Genomic DNA, 26321 nt, shown 5'->3' with positions numbered 1-26321 from the left:
ATATGTGGTACGCACTACAAACTATCTGGTGCGCATGAGAAACAATCTGGTGCACTCCAGATAGTATGTGGTTCTCACTAGAAACTATTAGGTGCGCACCAGATAGTATGTCGTACGCACTAGAAACTATCTGGTGCACACCAGATAGTATGTGGTGTGCTCTCGAAACTATCTGGTGCGCACCTGAAACAATCTATTTTAATAAATACTTTGGTCGGTCCATACTTGAATGTGCTGACAACAAAATTACACAAAAACTATCAATGAAAGTCAAATGTATCAGCCCATGGAGGTCTAGATTTGGACTCCTTGCACCCATTGTCACAAACTACGCTTGTGCGGTGTTTCCTGGGTTCCTCCTGGTCCACGACAATGCCCAACCTCATGTGGCTAGAGTATGCAGGCAGTTCCTGGACAAAGAAGGAATTGATGATATAACTGGCCCCTACGTTCACCCGACCTAAACCCAATAGAACACTTCTGGGACATTATGTTTAGGTCCATCCGGTGTCGGCAGTTTGCTCCTCAGACTGTCCAGGAGCTCAGTGATGCTCTGGGAGGAGATCCCTCAGGCGAACATCCGCCGCTTTTGCATGACATGCAAAGCTACCATCAATCATGAAGAATATTGAAGCATTTTTAAATGAGCTAAATGAGTCACTTGCTCTACTAGTTTAAAGGGTGAAATTGCTGTCCACGCTCCCTCAACAGGTTAATCAAGTTAGCAAAGGGTGCCATCTACCGAATAATAATGTAAAAAGTTTGGTTGCAATTCACATTTGTAGTCAGTAGAGGGCAATAAGCCGCCGTTAGAGCGCTTCTTCCCGCCGTCGTCTGCTGCAGTTGCCTAGTGACGCTCGACTGATGGTTTCCTGCTTTTCAAAATACTACCACCTTCCATTATGTTTGGGTCTAACTTCTATCGAAGACATTTCATGTAAACTATGTCGGCTTTTCATGGCTTTTACAGCATCTTCTTGGAGCGAATGTTAAGTAACTTCCGCGTAAGTCCGGCTCGGTTATGAAGTGCCTTGAAGAAAGATGGATAATTATATTTTTATCAGAGTGGTTGGGAAAGGGAGCTACGGAGAGGTGAACTTGGTGAGGCATAGAGCAGACCGAAAACAGGTGAGAAAATAAAAAAATGTGCCTACAATCACTTGAGCGATATCTGAAAAGACCCCCAAGCTAGCCCGGTGCAACAGTTAGCCTTGAAGTGCTAAGTTTGTTTACGTGCACTGTGATTTAAGGTTACGGAGTGAAGTGGACAGTAATGTATTTACCTTGCATTTTGTACCACACATACTCTCCTAAACCAGTATTCATAGTTGAACGCTTTAAATAACATGCTCATGATTTACTTTCCTTCTCGAAACTGAATTATTATACAGTCTAGAGGTTGCAAACTTTGTAAATCTCCGACTGAATGACATCAATAACATACAGATAATCCAATTAGCTATGAGATAACGAATGTGGGGCAATTGAATTTGGTGTGAGATTAGGGACAAAACATGTCCCACAAAGAAAAGTCTTATTGCACTAAAAACTAAATATGCTATAATGCTTAACACACTCACAAAGTTAGATATAATAGAATTATGAATTCTGGTGTTACATTTTTGCATAGATAATTACTAGGGCTGTCAAACGATTAAAATTTTTAATCGAGTTAATCACAGCTTAAAAATGAATTAATCGCAATTCAAACCATCGCTAAAATATGCCATATTTTTCTGTAATTATTGTTGGAATGGAAAGATAAGACAAGACGGATGTATACATTCAACATACCGTACATAAGTACTGTGTTTGTTTATTATAACAATAAATACAAAAGATGGCATTAACTTTATAAACATTACTTCTGTGAAAGGAATCCACGGATAGAAAGACTTGTAATTCTTAAAAGATAAATGTTAGTACAAGTTATAGTAATTTTGATAGTTTGTACATTGTCACTAAATATTGCCATTTAGTGTATTTGTTGAGCTAAACGAAATGTTTGAATAGAGTTTGACCAAAGTCTGAGTATAATTTTGCATAGCTATTTTGATTGGGAATGCCAGTTCTCTTTGCATCAGGCGTTTTTCTTTTTGTGAACATTAGTTTTTTTTAGCTTTCACTAAATGATACTGTAGCGACTTAACTGTTCTTAACTGCCCAAATGCATGATGGGAAGTTGGGCAACCATGACGGTCCGTGGTGGCTGCAAATGGTACATCTTCTCTGTGTTGTGTTCAATACAGGGTGTTAAGAAAGAGCTCATCTTCTGTCATTCTTCCCCATGTCGCTTGCCACAATAGTTATAATTGTTGTGGAAGAGATGCCAAAGCTTATACAGATAGAATAGCGCGGCTCCAATGAATACCTGTGTCCACTCCACTCGCTTGTCTCTGCCTCTTAGCTCTCAAGATACATAAAACGGCGCCATTGTAGTCTGTTCGCGGCAATGCGTGAATGGGTCGTTCCGCGCATGCCTTAAATGCGTTAAATATTTTAACGTGATTAATTTAAAAAATTAATTACCACGCTTTAACGCGATAATTTTGACAGCGCTATTAATTACCTTTAAAAAAAAACAAAAAAACTCAAGGGTTAGGTTTTCACTCAAGGTTAAATTGTGAAAACATTAAATCAAAGATAAGGGTTATAAATAGTGGCACGATACAATACGATTTGCGATACCAGGCTCACGATAACGATGATCTTATGATTAGGCATGTGCCGGTATGAGATTCTGACGTTATCATAACCTTAAACCAAAATATCACGGTTTCACAGTGTAACTTTGAAATATCTGGGTATATTTTAATTTTCAAAACATATTAGCAAATTGGAACATAAGTGTAATGGTACGTTCAAAATAATATTAGCCACAGCTCAACAATATTACCATCAGAACAAAAATAATTGAATTGTTTTCTGTAAAACGCACATGTGTATGACTCGTAACATGTTTACACTATACATTCACTTTCTTTCTCAACACATACAATTGCCAGAGAGGAAAAAACACATATTTTACCACCGCTAGACACACTAAACACGCTGGAGTTAACTCTGGCAGCTGGTGAAAAACGTTCCTGACATGCTTTACTAACCTTTAATTTTGTATACATGCGAAATCATATTGGAGGTATTGCCTCATCGGCAGCCAAACATGTTTTACATGTCGGTTGGCTCTCCTCCTTTAAGTCGCGGCCGTCTGTAACTTTTATGTCGCCGAAGTATTCCCGTACCGGCAATTAGATTATCTTCGATGGAGGAAAAAGTCCAAGTTTTACCTCCTCCAGCCCTTGTGTAGCACAGCTGTTTCTCTAACACTGAGCAACAACCGGTGGGGGAGGGTTGAGCCTTGCATCTGCAAGTGAGGGAAATTTTTCCTGCATTTTTGGGACATAAAAAATAGCGGAGGGACGGTATGATGGAAAATTTTTGCGGTTTTGAAACTGTGACATTTTGCATACCACGTTATAGCCTACCATGAAACCGGTAATCGGCACATGTCTAGCTGCAACTAACAATTATTATCATAATCGATTAATCGGACATTTAGTTAAAAGATTAATCGGTCACTTTTGTCAATTAACTTCACAATTTACCTTGAAGTTGTTTTAGGCTTGTTGTAATGAAGACAAAATGGATGACTATTTCCTTTAAAAATATTTTATTACACATTCCTGATTGTAGTCTACAACTAGCAAAGGTCCGCTAGCTTAAATGCTATAAAATGCTAACTTTTTTTTTTTTTTAACATTTATCTCAAAAACAATTTCAATAGCATATTTTCACCAAAAACGGCTAGATATAACTCTTAAATAAAATACGAACGCATAAACAATATTAGCTCAAACAAAAACTTATAGTTTGCCTCAACAGGGAGCAGCTGCTCCTCAGCCAGACAAGACTTATGTCATATTCATAGTTGCCACCAGAGGGCAGTGTAAAATCCATAAATCCAAACACTGTACAACACTTTGAAAAAAACATTACAACGCCCCTGTAATTAAAGAATTAATTGTAGCAGCAAAATCGATTTCGAAGCGTTTTTCTAATCAAATAATTTGATTTAATGGAGTAAACGTTGCAGCACTAGAAGAGACCATATGCAGTCATGGTGCACAAATAAAATGAAAAATAAATCAAAAGTATTGAATTACAAATTCACCACAAATGACTACTGCCTCACCAGAAAGAAATAGTCACTAAGAAAAGTAGTACAACATAGAATTAATAAAGCTATACAAAAAGCTCAGCACAATGCATTTTGGGAACTGTACTATTTTTTGATTGTCACAGATTGTTTGTGTGCTTTTTGATACATTTGTGCAATATTGTTATGTCTGGCAGTAATAAACAACTGGAAATGACCTGTCAATGCCCCCAAATCAACAGGAAGTGACCCAGAAATGAATGAAATAGTATACCTTTTCTCCCATTCCTACCCCACAGTATGTGATAAAAAAGCTGAATTTAACCACCTCCTCAAAACGGGAACGTCGGGCTGCTGAGCAGGAGGCGCAGCTTCTATCCCAACTGCGACATCCCAACATTGTGACATACAGGGAATCCTGGGAAGGAACCGACCTTCAACTTTACATCGTGATGGGCTTCTGCGAAGGCGGCGACCTCTATCACAGACTCAAACAGCAAAAGGGAGAGCTGCTACCAGAGAGGCAGGTGGTGGAATGGTTTGTCCAGATCGCCATGGCGCTCCAGGTAAGTCGGATGCTTACGAGTAAGAGCAGATCTGAAGTCACTTCTTCTGTGTGTTCTTTCAGTATCTTCATGAAAGGAACATTCTTCATCGAGACCTGAAAACACAAAATATCTTCCTGACCAAGACCAATATCATTAAAGTCGGGGACCTCGGCATTGCACGGGTCTTGGAGAACCAGAACGATATGGCGAGCACACTTATTGGAACTCCTTACTATATGAGTCCAGAGCTGTTCTCTAATAAACCCTACAATCACAAGGTATTTATCTCATAGTGTAGTCTTTTTCCTCTGGAAGTCGTGACAATCAGTTTTCGCTAACGATGACGAATAGGCCAGCAGCTAGCGATTAATTTAGTAGTCGATTAATCTATCAACTAGTTAGTTCGAATAATAGAGTCATCTTATTAGGAACATTTAATGCGTTGCAGAATCAATTTTAGGAGATGTTAAAGTATTGCTAAGATTGTACTTTCAAAAGAGCATTAAATGCGAATACAAATCAAATTCCCCAAGTGTTTCTTCAAACTATGCAGAAATGCACTTTCATTTTAAAATAAAATACCTAAGCTTTACTTCAAACGGTATATAAAAAATTAACAAATGTGTATTGAAGTACAACAAAAGAACAACTTGCTAACTTGCTTAGCAAAGCTCCGAAAGCCTAAATGCTATAAAATGCTAGTGTTGTTTTACAATGCTCTTAACAAATCGTTCAAACACATATTCCCACAAAAAAAAAAAAATGTCTAAATATAATTTTAGGGACTCTAAGGACAACAAAAGAATAATTGGCTAAGTTGCATAGCAAAAGTAAGCTAGCTTAAATGCTATAAAATGCCAAGTTTAAAAAAACATTTTTTTAAACAAATCATTCAACCACATATTCCCCCCAAAAACGGCTACATATATCAATAAACGTAATTACAAATGCATTAAAAAAACATCAGTTCAAACAAAAACTGAGCTTATGTTGGTCTTAACAGGAAGCAGCTGGATTCAGACATGTGGAATGAGTTATGTCATATTCCCTGTTGCCACTAGTTACTAGGTTAGTGTAAACAATAAAACCAAATGCAAACTCTTTCAAAACAAACCATTACAGCGCCACTCTAATTAAATGAAAAGTCGGAGTGGCAAAATTGGATTCGAAGCATTTTTCTACTCGACTTACTCCACTTAATCGATTAATCGTTGCAGCGCTAATGACGATAACGAAAAATTTCATTGACGAGCGTGTTTTTCCATGTCGACCACGAGCTAAAAACGTGTCTTGGGTGACTGCGACATGACGAGATGATGGCCGTTTTTCATCTGACGAGACGAAAACGCGACATAGTTTCTGAAATAGGTTCACACTGCGTGACATTTTCTTACTGTATGTTAAGCCTGCAACAACTAATCGATGAAACGGATTAAAATTGATTAGTGCTGCAACGATTAATCGATTAACTTGAGTAATCCAATTAGAAAAAGTTTCGAATTTATTTTGCCACTTCGATAATTCGTTTAATTAAAGTGGTGTTGTAATGGTTTGTTTTCAAAGTGTTTGCATTTAGTTTTATTGATTTGGGTGGATACACTGCCCTCCAGTGGCAACAGTGAATATGACACAACTCATTTCACATGGCTGAATCCAGCTTCAGACCAACTTAAGATAAGTTTTTGTTTGAGGTAATGTTTTTTAATTAGGGGTGTCAAACGATTAAAATTTTTAATCGAGTTAATTACAGCTTAAAAATTAATGAACCGTAATTAATTGCAATTCAAACCATCTATAAAATATGCCATATTTTTCTGTAAATTATATATATATTCTGTAAAATAAATTGTTGGAATGGAAAGATGAGACAAAAGATGGATATATACATTCAACATACGGTACATAAGGACTGTATCTGTTTATTATAACAATAAATCAACAAGATGGCATGAACATTATTAACATTCTGTTAAAGCGATCCATGGATAGAAAGACTTGTAGTTCTTAAAAGATAAATGTTCAGACAAGTTATAGAAAACCCATCTTAATGTTTTCGTTTTAATAAAATTTGCAAAATTTTCAATCAAAAAATAAACTAGTAGCCCGCCATTGTTGATGTCAGTAATTACTTACACAATGCTCATGGGTGCTGAAGCCTATAAAATCAGTCGCACCCAAGCGTCAGAAGAGGGCGGCAAAACTCCACAAAACACAATTAACATGTGGGCATTTTACTGTACTGTCATTTAAATCTGTCTGAGCGGGGTATGTGCGTTAATTGCGTCAAATATTTTAACGTGATTAATAAAAAAATTAATTACTGCCCGTTAACGCGATAATTTTGACAGCCCTAATATTTAGCTATTTGTTGTGGGAATATGTGTTAGTTAAGAGTATTGTTTAAAAAAATAACATTTTAAAAAAGTTAGCATTTTATAGCATTTAAGCTAGTGGACTTTTGCTATGTAAGTTAGCCAATAGTTCTTTTGTTGTACTTAGATCCCCATTTATTTATTTATTTTTTTTATACCATTGAAGCTCAGCTCAGGTATTTTAATTTATGTTCCCTATCCGGTTACTCGATTATTCGAACTAACTACTTCATCGATTAATTGACTACTAAAATAATCGATAGCGGCAGCCGTAAAATCGATTAACAAATTAGTTGCCCACGAATTTGATCCTTGTTTTTTACCGGCAGCTATGAGCAGTCCCGTTTGGGTCTCTGTTTATGTGTAGCGTGAGGCTGCGCGCAAACGCGCCAGTGATTACAGCAAGAAAGTGAGAGTTCACTGCTACACTTGGGTTGCGTTGCTGCATTGCTGAATCAATAATATTAAGACGTCTTGAGAATTAGATTGTCTTTTGTGTTGTCAAATTAAAGGGGCAACAATTACCGTATTGGCCTGAATATAAGACGGTGTTTTTTGCTTTGAAATAAGTCTCAAAAAGTGGGAGTCGTCTTATAGTCGGGGTCTAGACATTATAACCATTCACGATGCTAGATGGCGCCAAATATTATTGAAGCGAATGCTGAACTTGAGGAGTAATGTTCTGTCATGACATATCTCAGCTACTCTCAAGTTTAACCAGTTTGCATTATTTTATTGCAATGTTTTTCCTGATTCAGATTTGTTTCAAGACTACAGTTAGACCTCACTTTGATGGTTCATGCAGTTATTGCAATTTTGTTTTTTTTCACAATAGATTGGTTTATTTACATTTCAAAAACCATAAGCCATTCATTTACGAATGTGATTGCACTTTAGCTTACATATTTAAATGTTCAGATATTAAGATTTGAATGAGGCAAAATAACATGCTTTTTCTCTCAAATATATTGTTATAATCATTTGTTTCAGATGTACTGTTTTTTTTCTGTATGAAAATTAATTCGAATTTCAGAAAGTCTTTTTTCAAACTTGAGCCTTGAAAAAGAGGGGGACGTCTTATAATCATACCGTCTTATATACGGGCCAATACGGTAATCGACAACTAATCAATTAGGGCAGCTTAGAGGGAACATTGGTTCTAGTGCTGCAACGATTAATCGATTAACTCGAGTATTCGATTAGAAAAAAATATTCAAATTAAATTTTGTTGCCTCGAGTATTCGTTTAATTAAAGTGGCGTTGTAATGGTTTATTTTGAAAGTATTTGCATTTAGTTTTATTGATTAGGGTGGAAACACTACCCTCTGGTCTGCCTCTTTTCACATAGCTGAATCCAACTGCTCCCTGTTAAGACCAACGTTTTCATGTTTTTAATGCATTCATAATTTAGTTTATAGGTATATTTAGCCGTTTTTTGTGGGATTATGTGTCCGAACCATTTGTTAAGAGCATTGTAAAAAAAAACTTTAAGCATTTTATAGCATTTAAGCTAGCGGACTTTTTCTATGTAAGTTAGCCAGTTGTTCTTTTGGTGTACATAGATCCTCATTTTAAAAAAATATACAGTTTGAGGCTCATCTCAAGTATTTTAATTTTTCAAGTTTCTTATCCGATTATTCGAACTAAGTAGTCCATCGATTAATCGACTACTAAAATATTCGATAGCTGCAGCCCTAATTGGTTCCCACCCCTACTGGTGACAATGCATGTATTTTCTTTCTCAGTCAGACGTATGGGCCCTAGGTTGCTGTGTTTACGAAATGTCTACACTAAAACACGCCTTTAATGCCAAGGATATGAATTCACTCGTCTATCGCATCGTAGAAGGAAAGGTATGTTCTTTTTTTTGTATCATGGATGAAAATATTAACTTTAGCACATCTTTTTTTTACCTATGAAGTGATTTATGTTTCTTGACTGTTTTGTGTTCTCAGTTGCCACAGATGCCAAGCAAATACGACCCTCAGCTCGGAGAGTTGATCAAGCGCATGTTGTGTAAAAGGCCGGACGACCGGCCGGATGTCAAACTCATTCTGCGGCAACCTTACATCAAGCAACAAATTGCTTTGTTCCTGGAGGCCACCAAAGAGTAAGTCAAAAGGACAAACCGGATTGCAGTAAATCTGTCTTTCAAAGTTTTGCTAACGTAGCCATTGTACTTTGTTTCAAAAGAACATTTTTGAGCTGTGTTGCTTCATTGTTTAATCGTGTGTTTCGTTACTCAGAATAACTGCTAAATCGAGAAAAAAAGCCGCTGGTGGTAACAGTGTTGTTAAAAGCAACGATGTAGCCATTGTGGTGCAGCCTCAGCGAAAACCCGAGCAAAGACTTCCAAGTCCTCAGCCAGAATCTATTCCGAGGTTAAAACCGGTAAGTGACTAAATGTTGTAGTATCTGAGTCATTTGGTGTCATGCACATAAAACCACCTAAAACGCTTATCTGTGATAAAAGAAAAAAATCAACTCACCTTGAAGTTGTTACATTTGTCATGAATAAAGCATCTAATGGGGCATTACAATACAACAATACAACCGATTTCCTGTTGGGTTTGGAATATGTGTGCAAGAGACTTTTTGGAGCAGTTTTGGACCAGGTATTGATTCCCTGAATGTCATGGCTTTACATTGAAAAAAACAAATAGGAGAGGCCTTTTTGAAAAATCCTTGCTGTGGCCACCAGTTGGCGCTGTAGGTTTGATGCAAATGACCCCTACAGGACCCTTCAGGTCATGACTGTGAACAAGCACGGGAAGTTTGGCGTAGATATGTTGTATATCTGCCAAGTTATGACTGTTCAAAATTTGCGGTAAGACAATATGACTACGGTCTTTTCACTTTCCTGTTTGGACCCCTCCACTTCAAGCTAACCTCAATATTTTTCATCGGGCAACTGAACACGTCTTAAGGCTGTCCTGATGCAGGTTTGAGGAAAATGATTTTTTTTCCCTTGAAGGAGGAGGCGGTCTAGTAAAAAAGGGCGTTTCCTGTTCCCAGCAGGGGGTGCCAGGCCTAAGGGGTAGTATTTCAATGCAGTCATGTATAGGCTGGGATACATCTCATACATGCCGGAGACGAAAAAGAGTGCACCTTGTATGAGGGATTTATTAGTCATTTACTGAATTTGGCGTGTTGCTAAAAAAATGGCCGACTTTGGCACCCCGACCAGGTCAGGCCTGTGAAGGAAAACTCGCCATTTTTATAACTTAAGATCTCATATGTCTCCTGAACAGTCTGACCAATTTTGAAGACGATCCAACTAACTTCCTTGGCGACAAGGTCTCAAATGTGCTCCCTGTAAATCGATAAAAATTTCACATTCGATCAAAATACCTGATTTCCGGTTGGGTTTGGAATACGGGTGCATGAGACTTTTTGGAGCAGTTTTGCACAAGGTATCGACTCCCCAAAATTCATTGCTCTATGTTGAAAAAACCTAAATGGAGAGGGTTATTCAAAATTTCAAGGGGACACCACTGAGTAATTTTGTTAAATTTTTTCGCAACATTGCAAAATTATGGAAATATACGCAAAACTGCATGTATGTGGACATTTTGGTGAGTTTTCCAGCATGTTCAGGCCTTCAATACGCCATTTTCATTTGGCATGAAGAAGGAAGAAAAAGATTTGAACCCCGCCGCTTCAACGAATACTCAATATTTTTTATCAGATACCTGAACACACGTGTTAAGCCTCCCGTGATGCAGGTTTGAGGTCAATTGATTTTTTTTCCCTTGCTCGTAAAAAAGCGTGTTTCCTGTTCCAACTAGGCGGCGTCAGGCCTAAAGCGTAATATTTCAATGCAGTCATGTTCACAATAGGACACCTCACATGCATGCCAGATATGGAAAATATTGAACCTTGTATCAGAAAGTTATTGGTCATTTGGCGTTTGCCAAAAAACGCTAAACTTTGGTACCCCGCCCAGGTCAGGCCCGTGAATGAAAACTCACCATTTTGAGAACCTAACATCTCATATGTCTCATGAACAGTCTCATCAATTTTGAGGAGGATCCAACTTACTGCCTTGGTGCAATAGTCTCAAACGTGCACGCTGGTTTTCGACTAAAATGGCATGCTTTTCAACATTCAATCCAAAAAACCCAATTTCCAGTTGGATTTGGAATATGGGTGCAAGAGACTTTTTGAAACAGTTTTGGACAACGTATCGACTCCATAAATTTCAACGCGCTACGTTGAAAAAACATCAAAGGAGAGGCCTTTTTTATAAATTAAAGGGGGTGCCACTGAGCCATTTTGTTAAAATTTTTTCGTAACGTTGCTAAATTATCGAAATTGACACGAAGCCGCACGTATGTGCAAATTTTGGTGAGTTTTCGAGCATGTTCAGGCCTTCAAATTGGCCATTTTCATTTGCTATGAAAAACACAAAACAAAAACATTTGCATTACAATAGGGCCTTAGCACGCTTAGTGCTCAGGCCCTAATTAGCCATAATATATTAAGTGCACAACCGCTTATATTGTTATCGGTTTGATATTGGATTTTTGGAGTTGGACAATATCGGGATATGAAAAGTCATTATAGGACAACTCTAATTGTATACTTTATAGAACGTACATAAACATGACTATACATTGTATTTCCATTGATTTAACAGAAGGACAAATCACAGCCACACAAAAATCACGCTGACTGCATCCCTGTTCGGAAAACTCCCCCGCCCAAGCCGTCCTTGCCCGACGTTCTCAAAAGCAGCATCACCTCCGTGGCCAGTATCAGCAACATCCAAGTTGAGATGAATCCCCAGGAAGGTGCAAATGCAATGAGGAAGCCATTAGAGACATCTCAGTTAGCTTTAGCACAACAGCACACTAAGACAAAGGATGTCAAGCCCCCGCTGAAACTCGTCTCGGCAGCTGGTAGGAAGGGAGAAGATGAGAAAAAAGTATCTCATGAAGTTCGTCCTTTTCGGGGCACCTTTTCTGTCCCTGATGACACAATGGAACTCCTTAAAGAAGCTAACACACCAGCTAACATACCAGAACCGAAGCTAGAAGCGGAGCAAGGATCAGATTTGGAGAAGAGATCTGAACAGAAAATCACCTTGGAAAAGGCAGAGATAAATATGAAGTGTATTCAAACTGATTCAGTGAATGTCAACGGAGTTCAAACACGACATACGCATGTAAGTCCAATGATCAGTAGAGGTGTTTGTAGGAGCAGCCTCATGTGTTTTGTTGTCGTTTTAGGAGAACTTGGAGTCGACAGAAAAGCTGCTAGAGCCATTGCCTCCAACAGTTGTGAGAATATTGCCCTTATTCTTTGTGGTCTAATACAGGGGTGTCAAATATACAGCCATTACTACTAGTAGTAGTAGTAGTAGCAGCAGCTCATTTATAGACCCTACCCACCGACGTCACAAAACCACGTGCTCGCTGTATGGTTCCGCCCACTTGTCCGTCATTTTGTCTCTGTATTAGCATTGGTTTCAGTTGATCGAGGAATTTAAAATGCATTTCATGGAAGACCCGGTGCTTTCTGATGCCGTAAACTCACTGGATGTGTTGCATAAAAGGCGTTATGTGGAAAAGCTTCGTTCTATACAGTCGCCAGATCCATATTTGATGCCCAAATCGATGTTTTTCGACCCGCTGTCTCTGCCGTATTTGCCTGACATCTGCTAACTACCCTGAACTGTACAACTATCTTGTCCACACAAAATCAGCCTATTCTCACGAAAGTTTGAAAAACTTTAAGAGCTTGGAGGCTTATAAATACTTTGTTGCTGGTTGGGTGAAACAGGTCCTCGTCCACGAAAATTCGGCAGGAATCTCTTGTGCTTGGAAAGGTGAGTTAAGAAATTTTCAATTCAAAATCTTTTGTTATTGCTAATATCCACTGTCAAGTCTAATGTATTTCATGTCGTTTGTCAATGGAGTTAAGGCTTTTAATGTTTATATGGTTTAGCGATAGCACTCTCACTACATACATACGTGTATGTTGTCGGCGATTAGCCTAGCAATGATCTTAATTGTGGTTATTTGTCAGCCCAAAACCCTCTAAGTATATCTTAAATGCATCTTACCGGATATAAAATGACTACTACATAGTCTGTGGTGATTTTTTTGGTGCCCAGTTTTCACGTCGAATTGCAGCCGTCCATTTCGCTCTCCTCTTTGGATCCCTCGGAATACGGTAAAACTTCAAGTCTCTCCTTCCATCTTCTCTGTTAGTGCAACCAACAGCCACACACGCCTTCACCATTTTGATTATTAATGTTAAGGAGCAGAAAAACACGCCGTAAATAGGAGAAATGTATGTAGCCGTAACAGGTTAACACTATGTTTTGACGGACAAGTGGGCGGTACCATTCAGGAGAGCGGAGTTGTGACGTCACGTGGGTAGGGTCTATACTGTACATACAAAATCACATGCTTTTATTTTGACATCGGCACCGTAAAACAGCACTTGGCTCACTTTCGTGTCGCAGTTGCATTCATTCATTCGCCCCCTCTCGGTCAAAATGGATTGAACGTCTAGCGCCGTCAATGGCAGGCAATGACTTAACAAGGAAGTGATCTGAAATGGACAGGAAGTGTCTCCAAAACAGCAGGATATGACTCAAATGAACAGTAAGTGAGCCTGGAAATTTCCACAAATCGACAGGAAGTGACCCGGGCTGATTACATCAGGCGGCCGCTAGCTACATTCACTAACAGACTACCATTGTACTTCGTCATATTTACATAAAATAAACGCTAACTGCAAGTTTTTTTTTTTGCTTTTAACCAAGAATCGAGACTGTTTTACGTCCACATCTATAAAGAATTCGGGGATTTCAGCATTTATTCACAAGAATTTTCACCGGAAAAGCTCTGTTTATATCAGGCGGCTGTTAGCTGCATTCACTAACAGACTAGCATTGTACTTTGACATATTTACATAAAATAAATGCTAACTACATGGTTGTTTTTGCTTTTAACCAAGAATCGAGACTCTTTTACGTCCATATCTATAAAAAAAGTCGTGGATTTAGCATTTATTCACAAGAATTTTGACCGGAAAAGCTCTGTTTATATCAGGCGGCTGTTAGCTTCATTCACTAACAGACTAGCATTGTACTTTGACATATACTAGGGCTGTCAAATGATTAAAATTTTTAATCAAGTTAATTACAGCTTAAAAATTAATTAATCGTAATTAATCGCAATGAATCGCAATTCAAACCATCAATATTATATGCCATATTTTTCTGTAAATTATTGTTGGAATGGAAAGATAAGACACAAGATCGATATATATATTCAACTTGCGGTACATAAGGACTGTATTTGTTTATTATAACAATAAATCAACAAGATGGCATTAACATTATTAACTTTCTGTTAAAGCGACCCATGGATAGAAAGACTTGTAGTTCTTAAAGGAAAAATGTTAGTACAAGTTATAGAAATTTTATATTAAAACCCCTCTTAATGTTTTCGTTTTAATAAAATTTGTAAAATTTTCAATCAAAAAATAAACTAGTAGCCCGCCATTGTTGATTTCAATAATTACTTACACAATGCTCCTGGGCGCCGAAGCCTATAAAATCAGTCGCACCCAAGCGCCAGCAGAGGGCAGCAAAACTCCGCAAAACACAATTAACAAGTGGGCCTTTCACTCTTCTGTCATTTAAATCTGTCTGAGCTGGGCCAAGTGCGTTAATTGCGTCAAATATTTTAACGTGATTAATTTAAAAAATTAGTTACCGCCCGTTAACGCGATAATTTTGACAGCCCTAATATTTACATAAAATAAACGTTAACTACATGGTTGTTTTTGCTTTTAACCAAGAATCGAGACTGTTTCATATCGGGAAAGAATTCAGGGATTTAAGCATTTATTCACAAGAATTTTTAACAGAAAAGCTCTATTTACATCAGGGGGCTTCTAGCTGCATTTTTGCATATTTATTTATCTGACCCTCCCAGTCAAAATGGTTTTGACACTGTGTGCTGTCAATGGCAGACGAGGAAGTGACCCAAAAATGCCCAGAAACCTACAGTAAGTGACACCCAAACAACAGGACGTAACCTGGAAATGCCTCAAAATCAACAGGAAGTCACCCGTAGATATCTTAAAATGACATGAAAGTGATGCAAAACTAACTCATCGTTGCCATTGACATTGATAGACGTCCAATGGCGTACCGCACGCAACTCGTCACTTTTGCTCATGAATACTCATGACGTTAGCAACTGTTGCTAGGCGGGTCAACCTCCCGTTTGTCCCTAATAGTGTTAAACTGGTCTCTTGGACGTCCGCACAAGTTGAGCCATTGTTCAGATTTTTTCCTCTGAGTATGAAGAAAACATCCTTCCTATGGCGTAATGTGTAGAGTCGTTTCTACAAGTTCTATAGCAGCAGCGTTTACTCGGCATGTTCTTTTTTTGAAAGATTACCGGTAGAAAACAAGCAGTATTAACATGGGTTGTATGCGAGGGCGCTTCTATGTTGACCCTCTTCCGGTTTAGGATGGTGACGTCATGGTCTAAAAATAGCATTCGTACAGTACGCTATTCACTTACATACTGAAAGTAATGGCTGTGAATGCTCATCATTTAGTGCCATTGGCGATGACACTGAATCAGAATGTTTTCATCTGTAATAGACAAAAGTTCTAGTTCAAAATTAAATAAAGGCTTCCAACAATTTCAAATGAACATTGACGGACGAGCACATATTGTAGCATCTACAAGAATATGCTCTAAAATCAACAGGAAATGATCCAAAATGTACAGGAAGACACACATTAATACCCTAAAATTACAAGGAAGTGACTAAAAATGAACTCTTTGGCTTCCACTGACAATGATAGACGTCCAATACACTTAGACTGGGAACGGCTGGCTATGAATAATCACATTTCAATGAGTTAACTTACAGTGGTATGAAAACGTATCTGAACCTTTTGTAATTTCTCACATTTCTGCATAAAATCACCATCTAATGTAATCGGATCTTTGTCAAAATCACACGGATGAAAAAAAAAACTGTCTGCTTTAACTAAAACCACCCAAACATTTTAGGTTTTCAAATTTTAATGAGAATAGTATGCAAACAATGACGGAAGGGGGGAAAATAAGTAGGTGAACCATTATATTTAATATTTTGCGGCCCCCGCCTCCCTTTTGGCAGCAGTAACTTCAACCAGACGCTTCCTGTAGCTGCGGATCAGTCTGGCACATCGATCTGGACTAATTTTAGCCCATTCTTCTCTACAAAACTGCTGTAGTTCAGTCAGATTTCTGGGATGTCTGGCATGAATCTTTAGGTCATGCCACGGCATCTCAGTGGGGTTCAAGTCTGGACTTTGACTTGGCCACTCCAGAACATGCATTTTGTTCTTCTGAAACCATTCTAAAGTTGATTTACTTCTGTCTTTTGGATCATTGTCTTGTTGCAGCATCCATTCTCTTTTTAGCTTCAACTGTCTGAAAGCCAGCCTCAGGTTTTCCTGCAAAACCTTTGAATTCATTCTTTCATTATTGATTGCAAGTTGTCCAGGCCATGAGGTAGCAAAACAGCCACAAATCATGATGCTCCCTCCACCACGCTTCACAGTGGGGATGAGGTGTTGATGTTGGTGAGCTGTTCCTTTTTTCCTCCACACATGACGTTGTGTGTTACTCCCCAACAGTTTAACTTTGGTTTCATCAGTCCACAAAATAACTGTGGAGTGTCCAAGTGCCTTTTTGCGAACATTAAACGAGCAACGTTTTTTTTTTTTTCAGACAGCAGTTGCTTCCTCCTTGGAGTCCTCCCATGAACACCATTCTTGGCCATAGTTTTACATATAGTATATGTGTGCAGTTATTGGACTGTGCCAGTGATTTCTGTAAGTCTTTAGCAGACACTCGAGGGTTCTTTTTTACCTCTCTGAGTATTCTGCGCTGAACTCTTGGCGTCATCTTTGGTGGACGGCAACTCCTTGGGAGAGAAGCAACTCTGTCCATTTGTAGACGACTTCTCTGACTGTCGATTGATGGACAGCCAGACTTTTAGAGATGGTTTTTTATCCTTTCCCAGCTTTATACAAATCAACAATCCTTGATCGCAGGTCTTCTTTTGACCGAGCCATGATGCACATCAGACAATGCTTTTCATCAAGACAATTCTTACCAGGTGTGTGTTTTATAGTGGGCAGGGCAGCTTTAAACCACTCAGCAGTGATTGGGCACACACCTGACTTACGTGGTTTGGTAAAATTTGGTTTCAATTGCCCTTTAAGTCTCCTCAGTGTTACCAATTCGCCCTCGACTGGTAATTGGCGGTGCTTTCAACTCTTCACCGTAGTGATGAGTGGACCGGCGATGCACGTTGGCTCGTTGTCGTTGGTTGGCAAGGTTTGTCCTATCTCCTCTTCAGGAAGGCGGCGGCGGGCATTAAAAACACTGAGAGGCGTCGGATGGCGTTTTATTGGCACTTTTATTAACAAAAACAAAACGTGGGGGACACAGCACTTGAGTCTGCGCTAACTGCACACTTTTTCCCAACTCTCTACTCTCTCACTCCCTCTCGCTCGGCCACTTTCTTCCTCTCTCCTGTATACTGACAATGCCGGTCATAACAAAAGCAACAGCGGGATGCCGGTAACATTAGGTAGAGGCTTCACTTACTTATTTTTCCCCTCTTCTGTCATTGTTTGCATGCTATCCTTGTTAAAAAATGAAAAGCTATAAATGTTTGGGTGGTTTTGGTTAAAGCAGACACTGTTTTTACATCTGTGTGATTTTTACAAAGATCAGATCACATTTGATGGTGATTTTTGCAGAAATGTGAGAAATTCCAAAAGCTTCAGATACTTTTTCATACCAAAGTACTTGGCTAAAAATAAACTAGCCCAGCCCGGAGGAGATCTAATTGCCGTAAATGTGGCCCGTGAGCTAAAATGAGTTTGACACCCCTGCTCTAACAACCGGTCAAATTTTCTGACAAAATCACTGGAAAGTAATGAGTGTTTTGCTTCGGTTAAGGAACCTCCTGTAGACAAGTTCCTCTCTGCCCAAGAACCTGCTGTCTCACTTGATCACAGTGGGAGGGACAAAAGACCAACAAGTGTTGATCATCAGAAGGTAAAATAGTCAATGAATTCCTTTTGAGCAAGTTGGTGGTTTAAAACATATTTTCACAAGGTTATTTATCTTTCAGACCATCGCGCCCAGACCTCTGCTTCTGCATCCTGTTGAATCGTCATTAGAACCGAGAAATAGCAAGATACTGGACGAGAATCTAACATTGAAAACATGTGGAGACGGCCTATTTAATCGACCCAAGGTACTAATCTTAAAGGGCATGTTCAGAATTTTTGACATTAGGCTTAATCTTCAAGTTAGCGGGGATTTAATTAGTCTTTGGAGTTGGTTTCAACAAATTCCATGCAGTTTGTTACTTTCAGAGCACCGAAGAGGCTAAGCTAGCGCAAGTTAATGGGGTTTGCCAGCAAGGAATAGCTGGAATTTAACTTGGGATAAACAAAGTCTACCTATTCATCACAAGCTAGTGCTAGTTAGCTACAATTCTTACTTGTAAAGTGACTTTCTTGTATTTGACACTTACCGTATATTTGATTCAACAGTTTGTCGTTATATACTTCAAGAAGTAACGTACATCAACATATTGAGAGCTAGTTCTAATATTTAATGTAGCTAAATGTTATAAGCAGGCTTTCAGTTTGTGGTGTAGTTCTATACTACAACATGCATATTGCTAAATCAATACATTTCTGACAGCCAATCTAAACTCAACAGTTTTATAATGGCAGTATTTAATTGAGCGCTTGCAGACCATAATCGTAAATACAGATGCCGATCAATCGGGTCCGATCACGTCATTTTCAAAGTATCGGAATCGGCAAAAAAATGTCGGCCATGCCATTTTTTAATATATGTATATATTTTTTAATCAAATCGTTTTCTAATTGTATTTAACGTTACAGACATACTATGTTACACTTATCCAGAGTCTTTAGTTTAGGCTTAAGGTAGGGTTATCAAATTTATCCCAATAATGGCGGTAATTAATTTTTAAAAAATGTATCACGTCAAAATATTTAATGCAATTAATGCATGCGCTGCACGACCCACTCACGCATCGTCGCACTCCATCTGTAATGGCGCCGTTTTGCCTATATGGAGAGCTAAAAGGCAGCATAAAATGAGTAGAGAGAATTTTGGCAGCCTTTGGAGCCTTATTTTAATTGGCTAAAGCCTTAAAATCCCTCTTTCTATGATTAGAAATATCGTGGGAAGCAAGGTAGTAATTGATCTTTTTTTAACACCTTATGTTATATCCCATCGCAGAGAAGATATATCAATTGGTACCACTACGCACAGTCATGGGTGCACTTCCTATCATGCATTTGGGCAGAACAGATGGCTACAGTATCATTTACTGAAAGCTCAACAAATACACTAGATGGCAATATTTAGTCACAATATACAAAGTCACAAGTCTTTCTATCCGTGGATCCCTCTCACAGAAAGAATGTTAATAATGTAAATGCCATCTTGAGGATTTATTGTCATAATAAACAAATACAGTACTTATGTACTGTATGCTGAATGTATATATTCGTCCGAGTTTTATTCATTTTTTTCTTAATGCATTGCCAAAATGTATGTGATCGGGAAAAATTATCGGGAATGATTGGAATTGAATCGGGAGCAAAAAAAAAGCAATCGGATCGGGAAATATCGAGATCGGCAGATACTTAAACTAAAACGATCGGATCGGGAGCAAAAAAACATGATTGGAACAACCCTAATGGTAAATGTTAACTTCCAGGAGCGCCCTCTATCTGCCAGAGAGAGAAGGCGGCTGAGGCAATCACGAGACACTGTCTGCCAATCAGGTACAGTACTACAGTACCAATATTATGCTAGGCCTCCATTTAAAATACAACAAAATGAAAATCAGTAATTACAATTCTGTGGCAAAGGTGAAGGTGACACACTATATTCATCATTGTTAAAACCAGAATGCCCCCAAAGCAACAAGGCGTGAACTGAATTGCCCCCAAATTAACAAGAACTGACCCGATAGCAACAAGAGGTGACCTGAATTCCCCACAAATAAACAGGAAGTGACCCAACATCAATAGGAAGTGACACAGAAATGCCCCCAAGTCAACAGGAAATGACACGATATCAAAAAAGAATTGCCCTGAAATGCCCCCAAATAAATAGGAAGTAACCACGAAATGTCCCCAAATCAACAGGATATTGTCTGATATCAAGAGGAAGTGACCTACAATGGAAAGTGAACCGTAATGAACAGGAAGTGAACCTAAAATGCCCCCAATCATAGACTTCATAATGTATTGATGGCTCAGATCGGTCATGCACTGCGCCTCGCATTCAAGTAGGGGGCCGCCCACATCAAGAGGAGCTATTCACAAACACGCACGCAGCGATCTAACGCCGGATTTCTGTACAAAAGTACGAAAGCTGTACCGAATACAAACAGGAAGGATTTCTCTGTCTCTCTGTTTACACCAGGCAATCGCAAGCTACATTCACTAACACACTAGCATTATACTTCGACATATTTACGTAAAATAAATGCTGACTGCATGTTTTTTTGTGTGTGTGTTTTTTTACCAAGAATCCAGACTGTTTCACGTCCATATCTATGAAGAATTCGGGGATTTAAGCATATATTCACAACAATTTTCACAGGAAAAGCTCTGTTTATATCAGACGGCCGCTAGCTACCTTCACTAACGGGCTAGCATTGTACTTCGACATATTTACGTAAAATAAACGCTAACTGCACGTTTTTTTGTTTTTAACCAAGAATCAAGACTGTTTTATGTCCATATCTTTAAAGAATTCAGGGATTTAAGCATTTATTCACAAGAATTTTCACCAGAAAAGCTCTGTTTACATCAGGCAGCCACTAGCTACATTCACTAACAGACTAACATTGTACTTGGACATATTTACGTAAAATAAATGCTAACTGCACATTTTTTTTTCCTTCGAACCAAGAACGGAGACTGTTTTACGTCCATATTTATAAGGAATTTGGGGATTTAAGCATTTATTCACAAGAATTTTACCCGGGAAAAGCTGTTGACATAAGACAGCCGCTACATTTGCTGACTGACTAACATCATAGTTCGCAATATATACATAAAATAAATGCTAACTGCACGTTTTTTTGCTTTCAATCAAGAATCGAGATTGATTACGTCCATATCTATAAAGAATTCGGGGATTTAAGCATATATTCACAACAATTTTCACAGGAAAAGCTCTGTTTATATCAGACGGCCGCTAGCTACCTTCACTAACGGGCTAGCATTGTACTTCGACATATTTACGTAAAATAAACGCTAACTGCACGTTTTTTTTTGTTTTTAACCAAGAATCAAGACTGTTTTATGTCCATATCTTTAAAGAATTCAGGGATTTAAGCATTTATTCACAAGAATTTTCACCAGAAAAGCTCTGTTTACATCAGGCAGCCACTAGCTACATTCGCTAACAGACTAACATTGTACTTGGACATATTTACGTAAAATAAATGCTAACTGAACGTTTTTTTTTTTCCTTTGAACCAAGAGCGGAGACTGTTTTACGTCCATATTTATAAGGAATTTGGGGATTTAAGCATTTATTCACAAGAATTTTACCCGGGAAAAGCTGTTGACATAAGGCAGCCGCTACATTTGCTGACTGACTAACATCATAGTTCGCAATATATACATAAAATAAATGCTAACTGCACGGTTTTTTTTGCTTTTAACCAAGAATCGAGATTGATTACATCCATATCTATAAAGAATTCGGGGATTTAAGCATATATTCACAACAATTTTCACAGGAAAAGCTCTGTTTATATCAGATGGCCGCTAGCTACCTTCACTAACGGGCTAGCATTGTACTTTGACATATTTACGTAAAATACATACAGACTGCACGTTTTTTAGCTTTTAACCAAGAATTGAGACTCTTTTACATCCATATCTATAAAGAATTTGGGGATTTAAGCATTTATTCACAAGAATTTTACCCGGGAAAAGCTGTTGACATAAGGCAACCGCTACATTTGCTGACTGACTAACATCATAGTTCGCAATATATACATAAAATAAATGCTAACTGCACGTTTTTTTTGCTTTTAACCAAGAATCGAGATTGATTACGTCCATAACTATAAAGAATTTGGGGATTTAAGCATATATTCACAACAATTTTCACAGGAAAAGCTCTGTTTATATCAGACGGCCACTAGCTACATTCACTAACGGGCTAGCATTGTACTTTGACATATTTACGTAAAATACATACTGACTGCACGTTTTTTTGCTTTTAACCAAGAATTGAGACTCTTTTACATCCATATTTACAAAGAATTTGGGGATTTAAGCATTTATTCACAAGAATTTTCAACAAAAAAAACTCCTTGTCTCTGATTCAACTTGGTCAGCTTTGACGACCTCGCCAACAATGCAGGCCGCCTATTTATCGGCCCCACGCCCTGTGTCCCGTCCATACATTATGAAGTCTATGCCCCAATTTAATAGGAAGTGACCCTGATGCCCATAATTCAACAGGAAGTTACCTGATATCAACATGAAGTGACCCTGTATCAACAGCAAGTGACCCTGATACGCCCCCAAATCCACAGGAAGTGACCCTATATCAATAGAAATTGACTCTGAAATGCCCCCAAATCAACAGAAAATGACCCTATATCAACGGGAAGTGACCCAACATCGACAAGTGACCTTGAAATACTCCCAAATCAACAGGAAGTGACCCAGAAATACCCCCAAATATACAGGAAGTGTCTTAGGTGTTTACCGACCACATCAAAGCTACCATTTCTAGTGAAACTATGATATTTTCTCGCCCAGGTGCTGTAAGAACATCTCAAGATGTCACTGCCTCCAAGGCCAAACACTGTAACATTCCAATTTCCAACTCTGACTGTGTTACTCAGAGCAATCAGGTACATCCACTTCATTAAAAGTTCTTTGTAATCTGAAGGTGCAAATGTCAAAACCGGTGCTATTCATCACTGCAGGAAAAGGACGAAGACGAATACAGTTCCTCCACAAGCTCCACAGAACACGCAGAGGGAGATTGCAAAGAAAGGTGAATAGAAAGACTTCAAAATAAAGACGACAGTATTCCCATTACAACATTTTTTTTGTGCAGGCGAGTCGACTCCAACGACATGCAAGATTTAGTCCACATGATGACCCAAACTTTGGGGATTGGCGACGTGGACAAACGTGAATACGACTCCACGTCGTTGCCGGAATTCAAACTGAACCGGAAGTACAGGGACACCCTCGCGCTGCACGGCAAGGCTCGACAGGAAGCGGAGAACTTGTCCCTGGGTGAAATCCCAATAGGTCAGACATTTGGGTCAAACTGTGACGTTGTCTCTATTGTGACAATATTTTCCATCGGTAAAGGCTCTACGTCCGGTACAGCCAAGATCAGGAGGGCCGTCGAGCACCTGAGAACTGATGTGGTGAAGGGCCTTGGGGTCAAGCTCTTGGACAAAGTCCTGGAAATCATGGAGGAGGAGGATGACACTAAACGAGAAGTAAGATTCCAGAATATTCTATGTCAAGGGTGTCAAATGTACGGCCCACGGACAGGAAGCGCCCAACGGGGTTGCACGCTAAAAATGCTCATTCATACTGTACTTACAAAAAAAACCCCACATGGTTTAATTTTGACATTGGCACAATAAAAATTCTCGGTCAAAATGGATTGGACGTCTAGCGCCGTCAATTGACCCAAAAGCAAACGGGACGTATCACCAAATGGACGGGAAGTCACCTGGAAATGCCGAACGAAGGGGCAGTGACTCAAAATCAACAGGAAGTGACCCTGAAACGCCTCAAAATTAAAAAGGAAGTGACCTGTAAATGCCCTAAAATGAACAGGAAGCGGCCCAATATGTACAGGAAGCGAACCTGAAAACCCCCAAATCAACAGGAAGTAACCTCGAAATCCCCTCACAGCAAAATAAAGCAATCCTATATGAACAGGAAGTGAACCCAAAATCAGCAATAAGTGACTCAATATCTACAGGAAGTCCAACATGCCGAAAATCAACAGGAAGTGATCTGCAAATGCTGTAAATTGAACAGGAAGTGACCCAATACATACAGGGAGTGACAGCAAAATCCCCTCATATCAAAAGGACGTGACCCAATATGAACATGAAGTGAACACGAAATGCCCCAAAATAAACAGGAAGTGACCGGATATCTACAGGAAATCCGAGATGCCTCAAAATCAACGGAAAGTGACCTGTAAATGCCCTAAATTGAATAGGAAGTGAACCCGAGATGCCTCAAAATCAGAGGGACAGCGAGAACGGAAAGTGGTATTTGACCTATGGCAAAATGGCTTTTGGCATATGGCAGCTTTTATTAGCATATGGTAGTTGTTTTTGACATATGGCAAAATTGCTTTTGGCATATGGCAGCTTTTTTCTTTTTTTTTAACATATTGCAGTTGTTTTTTCATATGGAAAAACAGCTTCTAGCATATGGCAGGTTTTTTTTTGACACGGCAGTTTTTGCATATGGCCAAATGTCTTTTTGTATATAGCAGTTTTTTGGCAAATGGCAGATTTTTTTTACATATAGCAAACTGGCTTCTGGCATGTGGCAGTTGTTTTTACATATGGAAAAATGGCTTTTGGTATGTAGCAGTTTTTCGGCGTTTGGCAGTTTTGTTTTTTTTTTTTACATATGGCAAAATGGCTTCTGGCATACGGTAGTTTTTGCATATGGCCAAATGGCTTTTGGTATATGACAGTTTAAAAAAAAATTTTTTTTTTTTACATATGGCAAAAATGCTTCCGGCATATGGCAGGTTTTTTTTTGGGATGGCAGTTTTTGCATTTGGCCAAATGGCTTTTGGTATGTGGCAGTTTTTTGGGATATGGCAGTTGTTTTTGCACATGGCAGGTTTTTTTTTACATGGCAGTTTTTGCATATGGCCAAATGGCTTTTGGTATATGGCAGTTTTTTTTTTACATACGGCAGTTGTTTTGACATATGCGAATAAAAATTGCCATATGCTAAAAGCCATTTTGCCATATGTAAAAAAAACAAAAAAACTAAACAAAACTGCCATCCGCCAAAAGTCATTTTGCCATTTTGTCAAATACAACTTTTTGTTCTTTGCCCTGCTGCAAAATTGAGGCAAATAAACACAAATCAATAGGAAGTGTCCCTGGAATGCCTCAAAATCAACAAGAAGTGACCTGTAAATGCCCAAAATATGAACAAAAGTGACATGTAAATGCTAGTCAAAATGGATTGGACATCTAGCGTCAATGTTAGCCTTTAATTTAACCAATTTGGCCAAAAGTAAACAGAGATCTACTTGGCAAAAATGTGTCCCGCAAACCAAAAGGAGTTTGAGATGAAGTCAAAAAGTGTCAGAGGCGTATGAGTCTTAACTCAATGTTTTTCCCTCACCACAGCTTTGCCTACGTCAACAAATGGGCGATGACAAGTATCACGCTTATGCTGTGATGGTGAGACAACTGAAATTCTTCGAGGAGATCGCCTTCAAGGTTTAGAACGAGAATGACTGAAAAGTGCCACTTGGAAAATTCATGTAGATAACGACACATTTTTATCAGTTGAGTCATTTTCACAATGTCTATGCAAAACATTTCAATCATGTTAAAGGGACTTGCGGGAAGGGAATGTTTAGTTTGTTAATTTATATGACAGAATTTCCCTGAAAAATGTTAGCTGTATTGTTTCTATTAAGGTTTGTTTGTCTAATACAGTACGTAATGTAGACATGTATCATAGATGTTAACAATAAAAATATTTCTGATAAGTACATTCCTAAAATGGCTATTTTCTTTCACGGGATCTCCACTACAGGTTACAGCTCCGAAGCAAGGTCCCTGGTTAACAAACAGAATTCAATTGATGACAAACTAAATTCAATAAATTCTTGACTAACTGGATTCAAGCTGATTTTAAAAAATAACATTTCTACACCAACTTTCCACATCTGTAGGATACAAAAAAAATGCTGTCATTATTTATGTTTATGTTTTTTAATAGGGTTTTTTAGTTTTAGTTTTTTAATAACCGCGCACTCCGAGTCGTTGACTGGCGTAAATGCGCACCGCTGCTCCCGGTCTGATCGAAGGAAGGGCGGACCAAACTATTTAACGAAAATACGGGGGTTGGCTGGCAATACATTTGCTCTCTGG

At 38.7% G+C, this 26321-nt stretch overlaps 1 protein-coding gene across 1 annotated transcript; it reads left to right on the top strand.

Annotated features, from left to right (window-relative positions):
- Positions 1-837: 837 nt before the first annotated feature.
- On the top strand, positions 838-25924 carry nek4 (NIMA-related kinase 4). The gene is made up of 16 exons (XM_057844965.1): positions 838-1128; positions 4456-4722; positions 4785-4982; positions 8822-8929; positions 9032-9186; positions 9323-9467; positions 11716-12243; positions 12308-12358; positions 18077-18175; positions 18252-18377; positions 19887-19953; positions 22966-23060; positions 23136-23206; positions 23270-23469; positions 23533-23666; positions 25569-25924. The coding sequence occupies exons 1-16, from the start codon at positions 1042-1044 to the stop codon at positions 25665-25667; spliced, it is 2430 nt and encodes an 809-aa protein (XP_057700948.1). The 5' UTR covers positions 838-1041; the 3' UTR covers positions 25668-25924.
- Positions 25925-26321: the final 397 nt, after the last annotated feature.

Source organism: Corythoichthys intestinalis, chromosome 9, assembly GCF_030265065.1.
Source record: "Corythoichthys intestinalis isolate RoL2023-P3 chromosome 9, ASM3026506v1, whole genome shotgun sequence".
Taxonomy (NCBI): Eukaryota; Metazoa; Chordata; class Actinopteri; order Syngnathiformes; family Syngnathidae; genus Corythoichthys; species Corythoichthys intestinalis.
The sequence above is the reverse complement of the archived record's forward strand: the minus strand, read 5'-3'. Positions and strand labels throughout refer to the sequence as shown.